This window comes from Mizuhopecten yessoensis, unplaced genomic scaffold (assembly GCF_002113885.1).
Source record: "Mizuhopecten yessoensis strain PY_sf001 unplaced genomic scaffold, ASM211388v2 scaffold7529, whole genome shotgun sequence".
Lineage (NCBI taxonomy): Eukaryota > Metazoa > Mollusca > Bivalvia > Pectinida > Pectinidae > Mizuhopecten > Mizuhopecten yessoensis.
Genome location: NW_018407093.1, coordinates 423975 through 449610, shown reverse-complemented (window position 1 = coordinate 449610; position 25636 = coordinate 423975). Strand labels below are relative to the sequence as shown.

General features: G+C 40.0%; 1 protein-coding gene across 7 annotated transcripts in view; it reads right to left on the bottom strand.

Moving 5' to 3' along the window:
• Nucleotides 1-25636, bottom strand: part of LOC110453881 (pleckstrin homology-like domain family B member 2) — a 226074-nt gene that overhangs the window by 156289 nt on the left and 44149 nt on the right. For 5 of the 7 annotated variants that reach the window (XM_021503079.1, XM_021503074.1, XM_021503078.1 and 2 more), the window contains exons 3-4: nt 24315-24447; nt 22382-22564 (exon numbers count right to left, since the gene is read on the bottom strand). In XM_021503079.1, coding sequence (XP_021358754.1) covers nt 22382-22564; nt 24315-24447 — 316 coding nt within the window. Of the gene's footprint in view, nt 1-7439; nt 9104-22381; nt 22565-24314; nt 24448-25636 lie in introns of those variants that run through there. The other 2 variants (XM_021503077.1, XM_021503080.1) reach the window with 2 other exon arrangements.

Here is a 25636-nt window from a genome sequence, read left to right as displayed (position 1 = left end):
ACTGAGGTATGATTTAGGCACATTTAAGGTATACGTACCTCAGTCAGAGGTACAAATTAGGCACATTTTAGGTATACCTCAGTCAGAGGTATAAAAAAGGCACATTTTAGGCATGCCTTAATTGTGCCTAAAATGTGCCTAAAATGTACCTATATTGAACAGGTTTTAACCCCTCCTATTCTGTCCTCTTTTTCTTCCCTACCTAAAATGTACCTAAGGCATGCCTTAGATATACCTAAGGCATGCCTTAGGTACCCCAAAAAATGTACCTCAAATGTACCTTTTTTTCCCCTGGGAAGCTTTTCCAACCCTCAAAAAATACCTTACATACAGGAGTATAATCACATTCTGTTTGGTAACATTAAACTTGCTGGACTGTTATCAGATCTCACTTCCCAACATTATCACTATTGCCAAGTCTAAATCCCTTTAATAATATCATCATCTTTTACAACAGTTTTATATCCAGGTCAGTACAATCATTGCCACTAAATTATTCATTTCACATGTAAAGCAAATGGTACAACCTGACAGGGACTCAAAATAAATCAAAGAAGCAATGCCAGATCTACTGGGCCAGCCTGTGACGCTTAACTATTAATGATAAATAAAGTAATAAAGATTGGGTTTTATCACCTTGCCAAAGGACGTTAAACATAATTGATACGTAGAGTATCACATTATGTTTTAATCAAAATTACAGAAAGTGATCTATCACAGGAATTTCTATCTTGATGTACTGGTACATTCCAAATTACTGCTGCACCGTCTCAATTTAATGTCCCACCACAGAAAACTAAATACTCTATAGCCTATCACATCACAGACAGACAACTTAATACTGTGAAGCCCATCACATCAGAGGTGGGAATTTGACATAAGATATAATCACGGAGCGCATCACCTCCTGTTGATGATGTAATCAAAATACAAGTCTGTATCAGGACCCCATAGGGTCTGTACAGTACAAACACACAGCTATATATAGGTACAATGAAAACAGGCCCAACCTGCCAAACCTTGGAGCAACACACACAGCTATCACCTATATCAACATCCATACTTCAGTAGATATAACTATTGAAGTACATCTTATACGAAGTGTATAATATTCTTTATGTTAAATAGTATTCACTATAATTGTTTTATATACTTGTGTACATTAATCATGGTTCATACAAACTTTTGATTTTTCAAGGGTTTTTCAAGACCTGTGCGAACCATGTTAATTAGCAAATGTGCTACTGCAAACACAAAGTTAAATGTTATTATACATTGAGTGTTACAAGTAAGGGAAATGCCATGTCCAGACTAGGATTCCAATACAGAAACTTCGACTTTAGCCATCTCTGTCCTACCTGATCAAGTCGTTAAACCCTGTCTGATCTATAATTGTACCATTTGCCCATGACCTTTGACCTTTTAACCTTAACTGATGACCACCTAAATCTAACAAGATGAAGAACTTGATATTACCATAATTGTGTAAATATAAACTAAATGTGTTGAGGGATTCATGATAAATCATGTACGCCATGACCGTGCTATACTTCAGGATCTGGGAGTTAAAATTGTGGTCTGTCCATGACTTCAGAGTTATAGGCTCATAATTTGGTATTTTCAGAATGCTTTTTAAGGGGGTAGTCAGTGAGCTTTGAAAATTCGTCAGAAAAACTCAACCAACAAGTAAATGTTTGTAACAGTGTTCTGTCCATATGGTCTAAACATGTTTTCTTTTTTAACTCATAATACTGAGTGGGCAAATTTTTAAACTCATAAATCCATATTGACTAACTCCTCATTTTGGACAAATTAATACAACCGCCTTTAAGCGTGGACTAGTTAATTCAAAGTCATCAATTTAGTCTAACTCTAACTCACAATTAGTTGAGCTCATTATATCTTGATTTTGGTCCGTATACATATGGACGCACTGACAAAGTGAATATACCCCCCAACTAAGTGGAAGCAAAACAATGGGGAAGGACTCTCTATCACACATCTGTTTATGAATTATAAGCTACTCTATGAGTAGGTCGGGGTACAGAGAAACAGTCGTCAACAACCTATTTTGTTAATTCAACTTAAATTAAAAAAAAAAAAAATGTACATGTAAAGACAGCTATGATGTACGTAAATGTATTTAAGTTAGGAGAGGGCTTAATTAAGTTGTACGAACTTGTGCCCAATCCTTTTTGTCATTTTCAAGGCAATAAAAATATGTTTAAACCAATTATAAGTCTGTAGGTAGGAATGAAATATGTTATCAAAATTCAGAACCATTTTATCACATCAACTAATTAACATCTCTGTTGTGAAACTCAACATACCTCTTAATTAGTTAGCTGTTTTGACAACCGAACAGAAAAAATATCAACTGTATTCCTTTTTAAACTTCAGCGTCTGATTTTAAAGTAGGGTATGATGAATGTTCTAAAATTATTCTTAGGAACAAAACCAGGAACACAATATTAAATCCAAATTAATACAGTACAGTACATTATGACAATAATGAAACTGAAACCTTTGAGAAACATAGTAGTCCTCATTCTTGTTTCCCAAGCATTTTCCCATGCTACTCTATATATCTTTAAGAATGTGGGTTGTGCAAAATTGTGCCAAAACTAACAGAGTACTACAATGTTTTTTCCAACCAATAAAGATGGGAATAGCTCATGATATGTTTTCCACCTTTTTCTGTTAACACACAGCAAGCCTACAACCATCTCTTTTACAACAGCAGGCAGGTCGGTACTGAGCCTGGAAGGGGTTACTAAGGAAAGACAAGCAGGTCGGTACTTATAGCCTGGAGGGGGTTACCAAGGTGAGGCAGGCAGGTCGTTACTAAGCCTGGAGGGGGGTACCAAGGTGAGGCAGACAGGTCAGTACTGAGCCTGTAGGGGGTTACCAAGGAGAGGCAGGCAGGTTGGTTCTGAGCTTGGAAGGGGTTACTAAGGTGAGACAAGCAGGTTGGTACTTATAACCTGGAGGGGGTTATCAAGGTGAGGCAGGCAGGTCGGTACTGAGCCTGGAGGGGGGTACCAAGGTGAGACAGATAGGTATGTACTGAGCCTGGAGGGGGTTACCAAGGTGAGGCAGGCAGGTGGGTACTTAGCCTGGAGGGGTTACCAAGGTGAGGCAGGCAGGTCGGTACTGAGCCTGGAGGGGGTTACCAAGGTGAGGCAGGCAGGTCAGTACTTAGCCTGGAGGGGGTAACCAAGGTGAGGCAGGCAGGTTGGTACTGAGCCTGGAGGGGGTTAAAAAGTTGAGGCAGACAGGTCGGTACTGAGCATGGAGGGGGGACCAAGGTGAGGCAGACAGGTCAGTACTTTTAGGTGAGGCAGACAGGTTTGTACTGTGCCTGGAGGGGGTTACTGAGATGAGGCAGGCAGGTGGGTACTGAGTCTGGAGGGGGTTACCAAGGTGAGGCAGGCAGGTCGGTACTGAGCCTGGATGGGGTTACCAAGGTGAGGCAGACAGGTTGGTACTGAGCCTGGAGGGGGCTACCAAGATGAGGCAGACAGGTTGGTACTGAGCCTGGATGGGGTTACCAAGGTGAGGCAGACAGGCTGGGACTTAGCCTGGATGGGGTTACCAAGATGAGGCAGACAGGTTGCTACTGAGTTTGGAGGGGGTAACCAAGATGAGGCAGACAGGTTGCTACTGAGCCTGGATGGGGTTACCAAGGTGAGGCAGACAGGTTGGTACTGAGTCTGGAGGGGGCTACCAAGATGAGGCAGACAGGTTGGTACTGAGCCTGGATGGGGTTACCAAGGTGAGGCAGACAGGCTGGTACTTAGCCTGGATGGGGTTACCAAGATGAGGCAGACAGGTTGCTACTGAGCCTGGAGGGGTTACTAAGATGAGGCAGACAGGTCGGTACTGAGCCTGGAGGGGGTTACTAAGATGAGGCAGATAGGTCGGTACTGAGCCTGGAGGGGGTTACCATGATGAGGCAGGTAATTAATACATTTCTGTATCTACCTGTTATCTTCAATAATTAGATAATCAGGTCCCAGTTTATACGTAACAACTTAGCTTAGAGGTTTTTCTTCAATTAAATTTCTTTTATAAACTATTGCTGAAGTAAAAGAAGAATTTAAAGAATGTTTGTAAAACCAGGGGAAGTATTTATTATAATAAGTACAGAACCATTTAAATGTAAGAAACAGGAGGTTCAGAAATTCAGGAATCTTCCAGACATCATCAATCTGATAATTAAAACATTCTAGGTGTACATAGATTGGTAAAAAGTTATAGGATTAGCTGTAGCACAGATCCCTCCCAACAGGTCACGTCAGTAACTTGAGGGGAATACTAGTAGGTCAGTAACTGGAAGGGTGCAGAAGAGGTCAAACAGGTTCTCTGAGGAGATGTGACCTCTACAGCCCCTGTTTCGGATAAAGATATATGTTTAAGATTTATCTCCCCTGCTGGTCTGATAAGCTATTTATCCATGTGTGTTGTATGTGTGTGAAGCAAATGTGTACAGATGTGCTGTATGATGCATTTTCAGATTATCTACCATGTCTGAGAAAAACACATTTAAGTTGAGAAGCAAATGCCTCAGCATGATGCTGGACCTACAAGAGCCCTTAAAATCATATAACACATAAAAACTAGGAATTAATAATGCACAAAAATAAAATATCTCAGAAAATACTGTGCTGTCATACATGGAACTACATTAGTATACACTGTAACACATGATTAATTTAGCTCATTCACCCCTGAAGACCATAATGGACTCATCCAATTCAAAGGTTGGAACGGATCATCATGAAATTTCAGGGACGAATGAGTTAAACTGAGAAATTCTCACACAGCTGTAACAGTTTAAAGATAGAAGTAGTTGTTCAGGTGAACATGTCTACATATCAGCCTTACTACACAAACACATGCTATAATGACATTTATTTGGGCTGCTATGCAGTTTAATATCACCATCACATAATGTTTTAGAGCAACATGTGTGATACAACTTTTTTTTTTATCAAAATAGATCACAAATTCAGAGTGAGGGCAAAACTGTATTTTTTATTTTTCATTTTTCTGGTATTCATAAAATGTGCAATTGTACATGCTTTATTTTTCCATATGTTCAAAAAACGTTTTAAAGTTTTTTAAGAAAATAAGGACATCTGCCCTTTCCTAATTTATTACTGTACTAGAGTTAATTCATGAGTCAGTCCTAGGAACTAACACTTAACACACGCGTGTCTTATAGTAAAACACTCCAGCTCATCAATGTGTTTGTAGTTATGTCACCCTTAGGTTGTCTGGCAACCATGAATGTAATTAAAATGGAACTATCTCTTTACCTCAGAGACAACTGTCTGACTAACTCAGGCATTGGAAATGTCTGATGAAATATGCAATTATTTTGATATCACAGTTAACATATACTCTTTGTTTTCTTTCCCTTGTTTGATATCACAGTAAACATATACTCTTTGTTTTTTCTCTCCCTTGGTTGATAATTAAGATATTTTCTGAGCATTGTTGTTTCTGATATTGTTTGATTAATAAACGTTAATTGATCAATTAATTAACTTTGTTCTTTATTGTTTGTAACCACTAACTACTACAGTACCATAAAGACTTTCATTTTTCGTTTAAACAGTGATGTAACTGCCGAAATATACTTTTTGGATACACCCCAATCTCCCAATCTACTCCCATTGAAAATTTAGTTTTCAGATTTTTTTGTTGTTGTCTAATATGTTGAAAATTCACATTTCAGTAACTTGTCTCCCCTGTTAAATATACACATTTCTGTGTGTTGTCTCCCCTGTTAAATTCTCATTTCAGTGAGTTGTCTCCCCTGTTAAATTCTCATTTCAGTGAGTTGTCTCCCCTGTTAAATTCTCATTTCAGTGAGTTGTCTCCCCTGTTAAATTCTCATTTCAGTGAGTTGTCTCCCCTGTTAAATTCTCATTTCTGTGTGTTGTCTCCCCTGTTGAATATTCACATTTCTGTGTGTTGTCTGTTGAGCTATATATGCTTTGGATATTTCTGTTTGGGTGTTAAACTCTTGAACAATACTCTTCATTTGGAATGCTGTCTTGCCTTATGAATGATAATATTTGTGTGTGTGTGTTGTCTCCTCTGTTGAAAGATAATGGTTCTGTGTGTTGTCTACCTTGTTGAATGTCTTTCCTTTATCCCCTGTTGTGAACTAAATTGCAGTTAGTTATCGATCTTCATTCTTAGGTACACAATCTCTAGTAACAAATTCCAATTAACATTTACAGCTTAGTGATCAGTGTGGGACAAAGCTGACCTGAAATGTACCTACATCCTCAGTCTGTAAGGAGTATGAAAGAATACAAAAACATGGTTTTATAGGGCAGCCCAACATCTGCTGCTTGTTTATCATCAAAGGACATGTCCTTATAATTCCCAGGTAATTAGCACCACCTGACCAAGGTAGGTCCAGCACCACCGACTGAGGTAGGTCCAGCACCACCTGACCGAGGAAGGTCTAGCACCACCCGACCGAGGTAGGTCCAGCACCACCCGACCGAGGTAGGTCTAGCACCATTCGACTGAGGGAGGTCCACCACCACCCGACCGAGGTAGGTCTAGCACCATCCGACCGAGGTAGGTCTAGCACCATTCGACTGAGGTAGGTCCACCACCACCCGACCGAGGTAGGTCCACCCCCTCCCGACCGAGGTAGGTCCACCACCACCCGACCGAGGGAGGTCCACCACCACCCGACCGAGGTAGGTCCACCACCACCCGACCGAGGTAGGTCTAAAACCACCCTACCGGGGTAGGTTAAGCATCACCCGACCGAGGTAGGTCCAGCACCACCCGACCGAGGTAGGTCCAGCACCACCAGACCGAGGTAGGTCTAACACCACCCTACCGGGGAAGGTTACGCATCACCCGACCGAGGAAGGTCTAGCACCATTCGACTGAGGTAGGTCAAGCACCACCAGACCGAGGTAGGTCCCCCACCACTCGACCGAGGAAGGTCTAAAACCACCCGACCGGGGGAGGTCTAGCACCATCCGACCGAGGTAGGTCTAGCACCATTCGACTGAGGTAGGTCCAGCACCACCCGACTGAGGTAGGTCTAGCACCACCTGACCGAGGTAGGTCTAGCACCACCCGATATCAGCGCTGAGAAATCTTGATAATCAAGACTCTATTGTTTACATGTTTGATGACCATATAATTAGTTTTCAAGAGAATTCTGTCACTGTTGGAGCAGTGTTATGTCAAGCTTGAACACCAAGTTGGCAAATTGTCAAAGAGTAAGAAATAGGAATGATAACACTGCAGATACAGGTTTGGGAGGGGTGGGTGAGGGGGGATTCTGTAAGGAAGGAAAGGTTACAGAGATGGATGGGATGCTGGGGTATTAAGTCAGGGAGTATGGAGACTTAGAGGAAGTTGGTAGGGGATTGACTTATATAACTGATACCTACTTTTGACAGGCAGGACGGGACTGGGCGACATTTCTGCCTGAGCAGTCACCTGGAACTTCTGGCTGTCCATTGTCAGTTTGTTCCACAGAAATCCACACACAGAGTAATCCACAATCTATCTCATGTCATTATATAGTAATCCACGGGATAGAAGCAAAGGTGATCCCGTCGAAAAGTTAACAAACTTCTTCGTACAATCTTTTGGGGAATTGTGCATATACATTTGTCACAAAGATATTAAGACATTTCTATCAGGTTAGCTTCAATCATATCCATGGTCACATCTTTTACATAGGAACTCTAATTGACCAACTGATTGGTCAAGCTCTTAATGAAGAGTCCCACAGGTACTGGTCAAGATTCAAGACCAAAACGTTTACAGGTAGTGGTCAAGCTTTATAACCAACAGACTCTTACAACTGGTCAGTTGGGGAGAATCTGTATGACCAGGGATGTACAAAGACCAGCTGTATAAGATATCTTGGTACAAAGGTAGCCTGAATCTATAATCCAGATCTGTAATTTACAGGTATAATGGCCACAGAACTGACCGTGGTTTTAAACGCCTTATGTTGATGTACTACAGTGCTGTAGAATCCTTATAAACATGTACAGTCCAGGTCTGCAGGCTCGGAGGTGGGTCCATTCTGAAAAAGTCTCCAAAATAAACAGATTTAGGGAGATCCCTCCACACATCTGCCCAAGAACAGCTAATTATCCTCCCATTTGGCTATATCTGTCCGCTGTATCTGTCCGTCTGCTTCTTCACTGATGATGTTTCCTGTAGGAGAGTAGCGTGTGTATTTCTATAAACCACCTGTGGAATTATGGTTTTAACGATAAATACATCTTTTTTTCCTCATCTTTCATCTTGGATTGGACCTAAACTTAACAAATTATTTGAATTTCTGTCACACTGCATGTTCTTCAAAACCAAGGTCATTATAGTACAACACTTCTACAGTTCTTCTGTACAGGAATCTTGGATTGTTGACCAGCAACTCAAACCAATTCTCTACATGGGGTAATTCTCAAAACATGAAACTTGTCTTTATCACATACTTCATCTCCTAGTTATCACGGTGTCAATCTAGATAGAGACGGATTCAACAGTTTATATCTTGTGTGTTATTACAATTTGGACACGGCAAGGTTGATAACCGTTAGAAAATGAAGTTTGTGGGATTACTTTAGAGTTATACCTTCCTTTGAAGACGCCCACAACAGAAAGATGACACTGCTGTTCCTTCAGAAATCCTTCAGAGCCTATAACAGATATCCAAATGTTCATGTGGAGCGTGTTCCGAAAGATGGACAGAAGATATTTTAGCACAGGTATGGTCAAATCTCCTCGAATAGTTCCACACTCCTGGTAGTTATTTTTTAATTTCTAGCCGTAATGATGAGAAGGCTAATAATGTTCCTGGTAGCCTGTAGGAGGGCCGTGTTCTCCACAATGTTAGAAATACACCAAAGGCGTCGTACACCCACAAACCTCGGCACCGATCACACAGTGAGCCTTGTATTCACTGTCTCTGTACTGATGTGTGGTAATGATAATTAAACCTGTCCCTACGATATGTTTCTACCAGACAATTCTCTAATCTGTAAAGAACTAGAAACGTGTACGCGTCTTCAACACTCAGGGCGACTAATGTCTTGACGTCCGTTTTATGTCACAGCAATGTTTTAGTGTTTCTAGTAAATGGTGATTGGTCAGTGTATTTTTTTTACACAGCAAAAATATGTAGTTCCAGATCACCGAGAGTCGGTACCTTGTCAAGATGGTAGCTGTACACGTCCTTCTGAGACACAAAGGTGGTATTATAATGAAGTTTTTTAAATGAAAAGCTGTACAAATCTCATCAATACATTATCCTTTATCATTGAATGATTACTCTGAAATTGTTCCAGTTATAAATTCCAATGAGGAGAAAGCATGAAGGTCTTGTTTAATTACAGCATAAATTTGCACTTCAGATACAGGCAGAGAAATCTTGCTTATAATTGTTCTTGTGAAAACTTGTCATTACAAACATTTTAATGAAACTGATTATCTGGTCTCACAGCCAACATGTTTAACTCCACAGTTGTGTTTCCATGCCAACAGCAATACTGAGACAGTTTGGTACCGGTCCTTCAGAGGCCTGTAGTAGGGACCACTTGAAAAACACCTCGGAAACACACAAAGTATGGTTAGCTTGATTGCGTTAATCTAATTTAATCCTTTCTATAAATGGTGATTCACATCAACTTTACGTGCATGGTCAACTTTCTTTGAGGATAAAAACATCAGCAGGTTATGTAGAAGTAAGATATAAATGTGTTACACAATCAGGGAGGCAGTAATGTACCATAGAATTCAGTATTCAGCAGTTCCGAAAAATGTAACGATAACAATCACAATGAATTACTTTACCGAGTACTTCATTTGTATGTAAACAATAAACGTCTCATCTGATAGTTTGGTAAGATCTTCCAAATAGAGTACTGTGTTTTGTATGGAATATTTCCAAAGACATTCGGTGACCTTTCGACCTTATTGGACAGTCTATATGTTACAAGTAGTAGATTGGTGATCGAAAACCGAGTCCTAAGATTATCCAGGACTGAATCCTACCGTTCTCCAGGACTGAGTCTTACAGTTCTCCAGGACTGAGTCCTACAGTTCTCCAGGACCGAGTCCTACCGTTCTTCAGGACTGAGTCCAATGATTCTCCAGGGATTGAGTCCTACCAATCTCCAGGACTGAGTCCTACAATTCTCCAGGATTGTCAGTCCTACGATTCTTCAGGATTGAGTCCTACCGTTCTCCAGGACAGAGTCCTATGATTCTCCAGGACTGAGTCCTAAGACAATTCTCCAGGATTGTCAGTCCAAAGGTTCTTCAGGATTGAGTCCTACCAATCTCCAGGATTGAGTCTTATCATTCTCCAGGATTGAGTTCTACCAATCTCCAGGATTGAGTCCTACCGTTCTCCAGGATTGAGTTCTACCAATCTCCAGGATTGAGTCCTATCATTCTCTTGGATTGAGTTCTACCAATCTCCAGGATTGAGTCCTATCGTTTTCCAGGATTGAGTTCTACCAATCTCCAGGATTGAGTCCTACCGTTCTCCCGGATTGAGTTCTACCAATCTCCAGGATTGAGGCCTACCGTTCTCCAGGATTGAGTTCTACCAATCTCCAGGATTGAGTTCTACCGTTCTCCAGGATTGAGTTCTACCAATCTCCAGGAATATTGCCTACACAGTTGTATACGCAGCACTAGTTACTGAGGCGTAAGTCCTACCAGGAGTAACAGAGACACAGACAGTTCCAGCTGAGATGATCACTCGGAGCCAGCATCTGTAGCTTCGTTACAGCTGTACTACACATGTATACCTATACAGCTGGCCAAAACACATCACACACATCTGTACACTAAGGCTTACTTAATAGGCAATACTTCTTTAATCAATCTTCAATTATCCAATTTCACAAGCATATTTTAGATACATGATGGGGCCTAATAGACGTCACATCAATTAATCCATTTTTACATAAACAGGGCCTAATTAGGACACTTCAATATAACTGTACTGGGGCCTTATGAAAGGTCATACCATCTAGAATACTTCAATATACATGCAAGGGCCTAATGAGAGGTCTTATAAACTAGAATACTCTATTAATGTACATATACTGGGGTGTAAAGGTACTTCAATAAACATGTACAGGGCCTAATTCATAGGGTAGTTGGATGCTGTAGTGGATAGCACACTTGCCTTTCACCAAGACAGCCTGGGGTTCGATTCCCCCATCGGACATAAAAAGGTAAGGGGTAACCTGCCACTATGTAGGTTTTCTCCGGGTACTCTGGTTTCCTCCCACATTAAGACCCCCGCACTAACATCCGAGCCAACAAGAGTGATGATTATAAGCTGAAGTAATTTGTTTCATGATTGTTGTAAAATAAATGAAGTTTATATTTATATATATACAGGGCTTAAGGAAAGGTCATGTCAACTATAATACTGCAATATACATGTACAGGGCCTAGGGAAATGTCCTGTCAACTATAATACTCCAATATACACATACAGGGCCTAGCGAAAGGTTATGTCAAATAAAATACTTCATTATACAGGTAGGGGGCTAATTAATGGTCATGTCAACTAGAATGATTTAATACATATGAACAGGGCTTAATAAAAGGTCAATGTCAATCAGTATATCCAATAAACATAAACAGGGCCTAATGAATTGTCATGAATAGCCAAGACGACTGTTCTGTTTGTATGGTTTGCTCGGTATGTATGATACTGGACTTGGATAACGACGTTTACAAGATGGTGTAGAGACAGTTTCACAGGATGGTGTAGAGACAGTTTTACAGGATGGTGTAGAGACAGTTTTACAAGATGGTGCTTATAAGTGCAGAAATTTACACAAAAAATATCCACACATAGATACACAGAATAAATTCTGTTCAGAACCACTGATGGTCCCGGTGTCCTACCACTGATGGTCCCAGCGTCCTACCACTGATGGTCCCGGCGTCCTACCACTGACGGTCCCGGCGTTCTACCACTGATAGTCCTGGCGTCCTACCACTGATAGTCCAGGCGTCCTACCACTGATAGTCCCGGCGTCCTACCACTGATGGTCCCGGCGTCCTACCACTGATGGTCCAGGCGTCCTACCACTGATGGTCCTGGCGTCCTACCACTGATAGTCCCGGCGTCCTTCCACTGATAGTCCCGGCGTCCTACCACTGATGGTCCCGGCGTCCTACCACTGATGAATTAACATCAAAGATTCCAACCCCGATCAGTTCAAAGAGTCACAACGGGATCATTTTACGAAGCGAAAAATTTGTTCTTTTTCATCAAGGAACACACACCATTATCATCATTTGAAACCTTACTTATTGGACAACAAAATAACCAATATGTCTTTGGAACATCAGACGTTCATTATCTGTGGAGTGTTTGGTAGGAATACCATCTGATGCACATCCACGTGTCATTATAACACCAAACAGCCATTTTCTTGGGACAATTTTTTCTCATGAAATAATGTCCATGACTAGATTACTCTAAAAATTACAGATTTATATCAGACGTTAAACTCAAGGCGGGAAAGAAAGTGGAAAACAAGATAATTTGAGTATGACCTGTAGCATCTATACAAACACAGCTACGCCTGTCGATTCTGTAGTGTTGTCAACACACAGACAGAATCAATGATGTAAGCTTTACTACCTCACAAAGTCTCACTAATTTGTTATTTACTGTAGGTAAGGAATTCCACATTTGACATCGGGATTCAGGTGAAAACAAAACGAGATGTAGATACGTAACGTAGGTAATGATAATAATTGTTTCCTTGTAAAGTTCTATATTTAGATTATAAAGATGTGACCAGATTTTTGACGGTACAAAACTCTGAATTTTTAATTGTAAAGCAAATTGTTGCTCCTCCAGCAGGGAGTGATTGTGTCACTTCTAAACAGAAAATTCACAGCAAATCTCTGTTTCCAATAAATCAGAAACTCCTGAAAAATTCATTGACTCATTTAGCAGAACGTAAGACGAGAAACGTGGAGCAGAGAAAATGTCCCACTGTGTGTAGCGCTGTGACAATGACATACTCACTTTATCGTGGCTAACTTGTACGGTTCTCTACGAGAACAGTATTTTATAAATGATAGGAAATTATAAACTCATTGATGGGAAGCATTTATACTAATTAACGAAATATCATGACAAATGAAATGTGTGATAATCAATTTCAATCATTGATTGATTGGTAGCAATAAACAATTAACCACTACAAATCTCAATCAAGTTCCCACGGGGCACTAGTTCTCTCAAATTATTGACAAACATCCTTCATTTTGGAAAAAATATCCATGAAAATTATGACATCGTAAAAGATGGCTATATCTCTTTCTCCTGATAATACCAGCTTTCCTTACAAGGCAGAAGAATTTGAGCAATCCATAGTCGGCCCCCACCAAATTTTAGTCAACAATGAACAAAGGGTTATAACTCCGTAAATAGAGGGGCACAAGAACTGATATCTTTACCAAACACTTTGCCATCCCAAAAAGGTACTTACATACAAAATTTGGCAATTACAGGTGACAGAGTATACAAGCTGGATAAAGCTGCTAAGTACACGTACATAATGATAACTTGAAATTAACTCCCAACTTACAACAGAATTAGAAGTTAACCGAACAAATCTACTGAATTTGTGTTAGGCCACTCTGTTAACTCCGAAGTTCTGAATGATGGATCTATTAGCTCGAATTAACTGCTAACTCGCAAATTATAACGATTTAATAGAACAAATCTACTGAATTTTTATTGTGTTAGGTCAGCTTATTAACTGGTAAGAAGTGAACTGACAGACAAATGGAATGCGAACATATGTTATTATTTTCACATGTTAATTTCTGGTATCATGATTGGATTATAAACGGCAGGAGTAATATTTAGAACAGTCTCGTTTGTTACGAATTTGATCTTCCATAGAGTGTTGGATTTTTTTTCTTGATTTCAGACACTATTCCTCCATCACATTTTTCTAACAACACAATTCCTCTACCTGGACTGTTCCTGGGGTCTACATTTTGTGTGATATCATGATCCACCATCATATTGCGTCAATATTTCAATGCTAGGCCAATAACTTCATCTACTATGTTGACTCAAACCGAGGCAGCAAACTTAGTAAGCACTCGGGAGTTTACAACAGTACGGCGCTATAATGATTCATGGTTTGTATAATTTGTATCTATATAAATCACAAGAAATGCTGCAAAACGTGACTGTCTGCTCATCATGGAACAGGGTTCCAATTACACGATCGTAAAGGGGAGATAACTTGGCACGGAGGAGGGCGACAGAAAATCTTACGGTAATTGGCTGTGCTGCTGTGTATTGATAACCCTGTAATTAGATGTGAGATGACGAGGGAACATTCTCCTCTCCGTTATGCTGTTTTTTTGGCAGGATTTAGTACCATGTTTTTCATACTGTCTGTCAGAATACTAAAATATCTACTGTTCTGAGAGAATGTGGCAGAGTGTATAGCGGAGCTTGATTGGATCAGTCTGGAGGGTTATACAGCAACAGGAAGTGTCAAACAAGAGCCCATTACACCTGTGTCACTCACGAGTCCTGACCAAAGTCACAGTAGAAGGTTTACATTTAATGTACTAACATGCTTCTCCTGTTGCTGAAAATAAAAGAAATTGCAAACTAATATACCACAAGTTTGGTATTACAGCAATCACATAGCTTGTGGTCATGATTTGATACACTTCAAATTATCATTGTCAATGGGTTGTAGGCTTACCAGGGCTATGCTGTTTCTTTGTGTGTATATACTTCAGGTCATTTTGTTTAAATCAAGTACGTAAATAGTGAGCTTCATCAAGTGTTGTCTTTAGGATAGCTACATAGACAAAGGCTAAGTTACTATAGACTGTAGAAGTTTGAGAAAACTAGGTTGAAATTTTGAGGCCCCATTGGGCAAGACTGACTGTAGACATTGGTTCTTAAGATGGCTCCTTTCATCTGTAAGTATGATCCAGCTTTAAATTATTTAACAAAGAATATCCCAAGACTATAAGGCAAAAGATGAATAATGTTAAGATTTTACTAAAATATTGTCCCTTATAACTTTTAAGATCTTAGTCCATTTAGTGTTTGTTTTGTGTTGATTTGCTAGGCTGCAACAAATCTGTAAGGGAAATCACATTAATTTTGTATTAAATAATAAATAATAATTTGAGGTTCTTCTATACCGCTTTATTATCACAACCTAGTTCGTAGATCGTCTCAAAGCGGTTCACAAATTATTATCATGGTTATAGGGCCTTAAAATTTGCAACCAGCCAATATCTTTCTCAATTCCCTGCGGAGCATACAGCCGGTGCTGCCATTTCGGCACTCACAGCTAGCATTCTACTATTCTAGCACTGCCCAACCACGTTCTCATTTACAGCGGAGTAGACTGGAACATGCTGAGTAAAGTATCTTGCTCAAAGATACAACACGGTGCCGCGACTCGAACCCGCAACCCTTGGTTCACGAGCCCGGCGTCCTACCCTTGCCCTCGCCCTTGTGGTAGGGAAATACAATTCTTTGTTTCCCTCAGATTAATCATGTCCTTCTAGGGCAAAACTCAGGTGGAACAAGATTATTTTAAAGGGGCAACAACAGTCAAAATGTTAAGGCTTATGTGCCTTTGTTGTCGTCTGTTTTAGTCTCCTTAAATCAGGGAGGATACCTTTCACTCATTATTTTAGAGCTACAGAAATATCACAGGGGAAACTCCAGCCCAAGAGGGAAACATAACAATTATTTCCCTGTTATGTGATGAACAGGACGCCCTGAGATAATACTATGTACCAGGAATCGGTCAGAGAGACATTGGGTAACACAGACCTACTACAAATACAGGCAGGGAAACATTATACAATTATGGACTTCAGGTGAGGTCTATCCCTGATTGTTCAGACCAGGTCCGTAAATCAGGGATAGACCCAAACTGAAGTTCACAATTGTTTTATTATATGACATTTTACAATGAGATTAATCATATTTCAAGGTTTAAGCACATGGATGGCATGGTCTGTTTTTTGGAATCCCAGAGTGAAGGACTTCTTATACAAAATAACATACACACAAATTCAATTTCAGATTCAATTCATGTGATATTTAATTTCAAGTAAATATCATTTACACAATCGACCTCATTTATATTTACGTAGTTCAGAATTTGATTAGATAGAATTCAGTAGTGTAATTGGTAACAGAACTACAGCCTGGCTGGGAAATTACCTGGGTCTATTTTTAGTAGCAATCTGTAACACTTTTCTATATATAGGTCGAGGTCTGTAACACTTTTCTATATATAGGTCGAGGTCTGTAACACTTTTCTATATATAGGTCGAGGTTTGTAACACTTTTCTATATAAAGGTCGAGGTCTGTAACACTTTTCTATATATAGGTCGAGGTCTGTAACACTTTTCTAATTTATAGAACGAGGTCTGTAACATATTTACAGACTCGTCACGTGACGTCGCTCTTCCAATCAGGGCTGGGAATTAGCACCAGTCATATAATAAATAGTAATACAGACCTCCTACAAATACAGGCAGGGAACATAGGGTAATACAGACTTAGCTAGAGGCAGGGAACATACAGTAATCCAGACTTAACTAGCTCCTACAAATACAGGCAGGGAATATAGGGTAATACAGACTTAGCTAGCTCCTACAAATACAGGCAGGAAACATAGGGGAATACAGACTTAGCTAGCTCCTACAAATACAGGTAGGGAACATAGGGTAATCCAGACTTAGCTAGCTCCTACAAATACAGGCAGGAAAAATAGGTTAATACAGACTTAGCTAGCTCCTACAAATACTGGTAGGGAACATAGGGTAATACAGACTTAGCTAGTTCCTACATATACAGGCAGGGAACATAGGGTAATACAGACTTAGCTAGAGGCAGGGAACATACAATAATCCAGACTTAACTAGCTCCTACAAATACAGGCAGGGAACATAAGGTATACAGGCAGGGAACATAGGGTAATACAGGCAGGGAACATAGGGTAATACAGACTTAGGTAGCTCCTACAAATACAGGCAGGGAACATAGGGTAAAACAGACTTAGCTAGCTCCTACAAATACAGGCAGGAAACATAGGTTAATACAGACTTAGCTAGCTCCTACAAATACAGGTAGGGAACATAGGGTAATCCAGACTTAGCTAGCTCCTACAAATACAGGCAGGAAACATAGGGTAATACAGACTAAGCTAGCTCCTACAAATACAGGCAGGGAACATAAGGTAATACAGACTTAACTAGCTCCTACAAATACAGACAGGGAACATAGGGTAATACAGACTTAGCTAGCACCTACAAATACAGGCAGGGAACATAGGGAAATACAGACTTAGCTAGCTCCTACATATACAGGCAGGGAACATAGGGTAATACAGACTTAGCTAGTTCCTACATATACAGGCAGGGAACATAGGGTAATACAGACTTACCTCGCACCTACAAATACAGGCAGGGAACATAGGGCAATACAGACTTAGCTAGAGGCAGGGAACATACAATAATCCAGACTTAACTAGCTCCTACAAATACAGGCAGGGAACATAAGGTAATACAGACTTAACTAGCTCCTACAAATACAGGCAGGGAACATAAGGTAATACAGACTTAACTAGCTCCTACAAATACAGACAGGGAACATAGGGTAATACAGACTTAGCTAGCTGCTACCAATACAGGCAGGGAACATAGGGGAACACAGACTTAGCTAGCTCCCACAAATACAGGCAGGGAACATAGGGTAATACAGACTTAGGTAGCTCCTACAAATACAGGCAGGGAACATAGGGGAATACAGACTTAACTAGCTCCTACAAATACAGGCAGGGAACATAAGGTAATACAGACTTAACTAGCTCCTACAAATACAGGCAGGGAATATAGGGCAATACAGACTTAACTAGCTCCTACAAATACAGGCAGGGAACATAAGGTAATACAGACTTAACTAGCTCCTACAAATACAGGCAGGAAACATAGGTTAATACAGACTTAGCTAGCTCCTACAAATACAGGTAGGGAACATAGGGTAATACAGACTTAGCTAGCTCCTACATATACAGGCAGGGAACATAGGGTAATACAGACTTAGCTAGCTCCTACAAATACAGGCAGGGAACATATGGTTATACAGTCTTAGCTAGCTCCTACAAATACAGGCAGGGAACATAGGGTAATACAGACTTAGCTAGCTCCTACAAATACAGGCAGGGAACCTAGGGTAATACAGACTTAACTAGCTCCTACAAATACAGGCATAAAACATAGGGTAATACAGACTTAGCTAGCTGTTACAATTACAGGCAGGGAACATAGGGTAATACAGACTTAGCTAGCTACTACAAATACAGGCAGGGAACATATGGTTATACATTCTTAGCTAGCTCCTACAAATACAGGCAGGGAACCTAGGGTAATACAGACTTAACTAGCTCCTACAAATACAGGCAGAAAACATAGGGAAATACAGACTTAGCTAGCTGTTACAAATACAGGCAGGGAACATAGGGTAATACAGGCTTAGCTAGCTCCTACAAATACAGGCAGGGAACATAAGGCAATACAGACTTAACTAGCTCCTACAAATACAGGCAGAAAACATAGGGAAATACAGACTTAGCTAGCTGTTACAAATACAGGCAGGGAACATAGGGGAATACAGACTTAGCTAGCTCCTACAAATACAGGGAGGGAACATAGGGTAATACAGACTTAGCTAGCTCCTACATATACAGGCAGGGAACATAGGGAAATACAGACTTAGCTAGCTCCTACATATACAGGCAGGGAACATAGGGAAATACAGACTTAGCTAGCTCCTACATATACAGGCAGGGAACATAGGGGAATACAGACTTAGCTAGCTCCTACATATACAGGCAGGGAACATAGGGAAATACAGACTTAGCTAGCTCCTACATATACAGGCAGGTAACATAGGGTAATACAGACTTAGCTAGCTCCTACTAATACAGGCAGGGAACATAGGGTAATACAGTCTTAGCTAGCCCCTACAAATACAGGCAGGGAACATATGGTTATACATTCTTAGCTAGCTCCTACAAATACAGGCAGGGAACCTAGGGTAATACAGACTTAACTAGCTCCTACAAATACAGGCATAAAACATAGGGTAATACAGACTTAGCTAGCTGTTACAAATACAGGCAGGGAACATAGGGTAATAGAGACTTAGCTAGCTTATACAAATACAGGCAGGAAACATAGGGTAATACAGACTAAGCTAGATCCTACAAATACAGACAGGGAACATAGGGTAATACACACAGGAAACATAGGGTAATACAGGCAGTGAACATAGGGTAATACAGACTTAACTAGCTCCTACAAATACAGGCAGAAAACATAGGGTAATACAGACTTAGCTAGCTGTTACAAATACAGGCAGGGAACATAGGGTAATACAGACTTAGCTAGCTCCTACAAATACAGGCAGGGAACATAGGCTAATACAGAATTAGCTAGCTCCTACAAATACAGGCAGGGAACATAGGGAAATACAGACTTAGCTAGCTGTTACAAATACAGGCGGGGAACATAGGGTAATACAGACTTAGCTAGCTGTTACAATTACAGGCAGGGAACATAGGGTAATACAGACTTAGGTAGCTCCTACAAATACAGGCAGGGAACATAGGGAAATACAGACTTAGGTAGCTCCTACAAATACAGGCAGGAAACATAGGGGAATACAGACTTAACTAGCTCCTACAAATACTGGCAGAAAACATAGGGTAATACAGACTTAGCTAGCTGTTACAAATACAGGCGGGGAACATAGGGTAATACAGACTTAGCTAGATCCTACAAATACAGGCAGGGAACATAGGGAAATACAGACTTAGGTAGCTCCTACAAATACAGGCAGGGAACATAGGGAAATACAGACTTAGGTAGCTCCTACAAATACAGGCAGGAAACATAGGGTAATACAGACTTAGCTAGCTGTTACAAATACAGGCAGGGAACATAGGGTAATACAGACTTAACTAGCTCCCACAAATACAGGCAGGGAACATAGGGTAATAGAGACTTAGCTAGCTTATACAAATACAGGCAGGAAACATAGGGTAATACAGACTAAGCTAGCTCCTACAAATACAGACAGGGAACATAGGGTAATACAGACTTAACTAGCTCCCACAAATACAGGCAGAAAACATAGGGTAATACAGACTTAGCTAGCTGTTACAAATACAGGCAGGGGACATAGGGTAATACAGGCAGGGAACATAGGGCAATACAGGCAGGGAACATAGGGTAATACAGACTTAACTAGCTCCCACAAATACAGGTAGGGAACATAGGGTAATACAGACTTAGCTAGCTGTTACAAATACAGGCAGGGAACATAGGGGAATACAGACTTAGGTAGCTCCTACAAATACAGGCAGGGAAAATAGGGTAATACAGGCAGGGAACATAGGGAAATACAGACTTAGGTAGCTCCTACAAATACAGGCAGGAAACATAGGGTAATACAGACTTAGCTAGCTGTTACAATTACAGGCAGGGAACATAGGGTAATACAGACTGAGCTAGCTCCTACAAATACATGCAGGGAACATAGGGTAATACAGGCAGGGGACATAGGGTAATACAGACTTAGCTAGCTCCTACAAATACAGGCAGCCTCACATTGTAAATAGTTAAAACTGTAAACTCTGCAGCCATAAAAAGATGATAATTTAGTGTACACTTTTTCACCATTAGATGTGAGCTGTCTGTTGATCTGTTCAATAACAAAGAGAGTATATGTGTAGTAGACGGTTATCTACTACACTCCACAGAACAGCTATAACAGACAGATTAACACCTATAGTCAGCTGGGCTTCTATCATCCAGTCAGGAATTGTTCTGATCAATCAGGGCCAGTTTGTTTCCAGACATACACGAACATACATACATATTCTAAATAAAACTGATTCAACAGAATTCTGGTAAGTTATAGCTGTACATACCTAAAGGGACTTTACATAATGATGCTGAACTCAAAGAGATGTCTAAACCAATTCTTTTGTAACATTTGTCAGGATCGTAAATGTCATCATTACACGTTGAGGATAAACCAGATTGGGAAGATGTGTTGTTGTAGGACCATTAACTCCATATTGAGACCATGTACATGATAACATTAAGTCAATCACTCAGTAGAAAATATCTGGGGATGTGTCTGGGCTGTAGATGTGGAAGCTGTAGATGTGCTGGGTGTGGATGTCGCGGATTGAACCCTCATTATTATACATGGTACCAGTTTTCTGAACACAATTCCATTTGATTTTATTGAAATACAGACAATGACATTGANGCCCCCCCCCCCCCCCCCCCCGTAAGTATTTTGGTGACTTAATGACAGTCCCACCATCTTTCCTACTGTATACAGACCTTGAAGTGCCTGATTTGTATACAAGCTGTAAATATATTTTTTCTGCTAAATTCTGTTACTACTTTTATACTCATACAAAGACGATTGAAGGTCACAGTCCTTGTGAGAGTTTTTGAAATTATTCCCAGTTATGTTGTCATGTAGCTGAGTGGATGAGCCCTTTGTTTTGTTACACAAAGTTTCAGAGCACAGACATTTCAAAAAAGAAGGAATTTGTAATAAAAAGGTTTCTTAAGTATATTACTTTTTTCTATAGTAAAGAGACAAGCAACTCCATATCAGAAAAAAAAATGCCACACAAATTGGAACTCTCTTTAGCAGGAGGTACTTCACAAAGTGCTAGGACACTCGATGTATTTCTGTTCTGGTATCCACCTTGTGTTCTGTCCTTTAGTTGAATAAAATACAAATATCAATGACCTTCCTATAAATCCACTAGCTATAATGAACCTTTACATATCAAAACTTACTTAAAGATATTATCAATGACCTTGACATATCAAAACTGACCTTGATATATTAACACCAATCTCCAGAGATCAAAACTGACCATGTGATATCAGAGATACCAGAATCAACTTTGAGTTATCAATGATGACCTTGATATATCAGCATTGACCTTGAGTTATCAAAGATGACCTTGATATATCAGCATTGACCTTGAGATATCAATGATGACCCTGAGCTATCAGCACTGAACTTGAGTTATCAATGATGACCTTGAGATATCAGCATTGACCTTGAGCTATCAATGATGACTTTGAGTTATCAATGATGACCTTGAGATATCAGCACTGACCTTGAGCTATTAATGATGACCTTGAGTTATCAATGAGGACCTTGATATATCAGCATTGACCTTGAGATATCAATGATGACCTTGACCTATCAGCACTGACCTTGTGAGAGTTTGGTCGCCTCGTTGATGACCCTGCCGTCTATAGAACACATCTTGGCTATCGGGTGGAGGGTGATGGTTCCATAGATGTTGTCTATATAACAGTGTTCATCCTCGATGCCCGTACCCTGTATCACGATGTCCGGCATCACAGCACTGTTAATCGTCCCAATATCCGTACGACCTACAAACGATACCAATCCATCGACCAATCACTTGAGTACATGGAATCGAATGTCAACATCCGAACTGACAGGTTCATTGGACTATCTGTAGGAACTAGAAAAATGATCTGTTACAAATGGTAATAAAAAGTTTAAACATTGGTCAGGTGACCCTCTGACCCTCATCTAAGAAAATTTTAATATTAAGAAAAAGTTGTTTAAAGTAAACTATTGTCGCCAGACAGATGGATGATGATGTTTTGTGATAAATAAAAAGTACTTCACAAGAATCTGTTACAATTACTTGTTTTGTGGTTCATTTTGTAATTTGGGAATTTACTTACCTTATAAAATGTATACACATCTTTTAACTTAAAAATAACAAGCCTTGATCGACCTAAATATGTTCTTACTAAATGGCAAGATTACTCTGGAATTTGGAATCTTTTGGCAGAAATATCATACAAGATGGCTCTTATTGATGAAAGCAAGCACAACTGAACGTGGGTTCCCGACGATGGGATTTACAATGAAAGTGTAGACAGTGTATAGGCCTGTTTACTTGACAATGTTTTGGACTACTAGGATCTTTCCTGATGTGTTACCTGCCCTACCTTATCACTGTCGGAATTAAGCCTGATTAACTCAGGGTAATGTTGTGGTAACAAGATTGCAGGCCTCCAGCCTAATACACTACCTGAATGCTATGTCACCAAATCTCCATCATAGTAAACAGGGTCACTTTGAGAGGATTTATACAGTCAAACAAACCTCATGACCTTAATCGTTAACCTTGTGACTTTGACCCTTGACCCTTGAGTCTCTCTAGCCTTCACTGGAAACATCCTTATTTCAGTGGTAATGAGATTCTAGGACTTTCAACACTTAACATGTATTGGCTAAATCATTGTAATCATTAAATGTAAAATGACTGAATTTCTGTTTATGAAAGACAGCTGTAACTATAGAGTATTTTTTTCATATCGTTTGAAAGTTCAATTGTTACAGATGTGTGGCTACTGGCAATACATGTGTAAGTAGAGGAGTATAAGCGTACAGTACCGCATAGGTTCTGGTGAATAATTACAACTTACAGCTTGTTTATGCTCCAATGATAAAATTGTGAGTTTTTCAAAACTGAACATTGTGAGATAAACACTATTTAAGAAACTCACAAGAAATCAGCAAAATTTCACTATTTCATAGAATACTTTCCAATATTATACAGGTTTCAAACTCAATATTATTCTTTAGAACATGCAGGAGGATAATAAAAGAAAATATCATTAACTTCAAAACACGGAAATACTGACAAATTCACATCAACTATGATTGGAATCGAAAAGCATAAATCATAAGCATAACTCTGCTGCAAAAATGTTTTTCTATATTCCTCAATATGATCTACTTAAATATGTATGGATCAGACAGACATTACAATACATGTAATGAAAAGGAATGTATACTTAAACTGTGTTTATTTCACAACAATTATAAAACAAGTTATTACAACTTATATTAATTACTCTTGTTGGCCCGGATGTTAGCGCGTGGGGGATTTTTATTGTTGGAGGAAACCAGAGTACCCGGAGAAACCCAGGTGACCCCCTAGCCTATTCACGTCTGATCCGGGAATCATGCAAACACCGGCCACCTTGCTGAACTTTCACAGATACCTAGTTCAGACTGTAAAGGAAGGATGGTGACCTTGACTTTGGGTATTGACCTATCTGTTGACATAGGGAAATGACCTTGACCTTGGTTACTAACCTTCCTGTAGAGGTACTATGGTGACGGCCGTAGACAGGCGACCACTGCCTAGACTGACCAGGTGAGGCCGCTCACTGTAAACTTTGACCGTACTGTCTGTGTCTGTGACCTCTAGCTCCTCCTGCTGCTGCTGCTGATAAACAAATCAAGGTTACAGGGTTACTTCTAATGGATCAGGGTTATCTCACTTAGACCAGGGTTACTTCTAATAGATCAGGGTTATCTCACTTAGACCAGGGTTACTTCTAATGGATCACGGTTATCTCACTTAGTCTAGGGTTACTTCTAATGGATCACGGTTATCTCACTTAGACCAGGGTTACTTCTAATGGATCAGGGTTATCTAACTTAGACCAGGGTTACTTCTAATAGATCAGGGTTATCTCACTTAGACCATGGTTGTTTATCATGGATCAGGGTTATCTCACCTAGACCAGGGTTACTTATCATGGATCACGGTTATCTCACTTAGACCAAGGTTAATTATCATGGATCAGGGTTATCTCACATAGACCAAGGTTATTTATCATGGATCAGGGTTAGCTCACTTAGACCAGGGTTACTTCTAATGGATCACGGGTATCTCACTTAGTCTAGGGTTACTTCTAATGGATCAAGGTTATCTCACTTAGACCAAGGTTACTTATCATGGATCAGGGTTATCTCACTTAGACCAAGGTTATTTATCATGGATCAGGGTTATCTCACTTAGACCAGGGTTACTTTTAATGGATCAGGGTTATCTCACTTAGACCAGGGTTACTTCTAATGGATCAGGGTTATCTCACTTAGACCAGGGTTACTTTTAATGGATCAGGGTTATCTCACTTAGACCAGGGTTACTTTTAATGGATCAGGGTTACCTCACTTAGACCAGGGTTACTTCTAATGGATCAGGGGTATCTCACTTAGTCCAGTGTTACTTCTAATGGATCAGGGTTATCTCACTTAGTCCAGTGTTACTTCTAATGGATCAGGGTTAGTCCAGTGTTACTTCTAATGGATCAGGGTTATCTCACTTAGTCCAGGGTTACTTCTAATGGATCAGGGTTATCTCACTTAGACCAGGGTTACTTATCATGGATCAGGGTTATCTCACTTAGACCAAGGTTATTTATCATGGATCAGGGTTATCTCACTTAGACCAGGGTTACTTATCATGGATCACGGTTATCTCACTTAGACCAAGGTTATTTATCATGGATCAGGGTTATCTCACTTAGATCAGGGTTACTTCTAATGGATCAGGGTTATCTCACTTAGTCCAGGGTTACTTCTAATGGATCAGGGTTATCTCACTTAGACCAGGGTTACTTCTAATG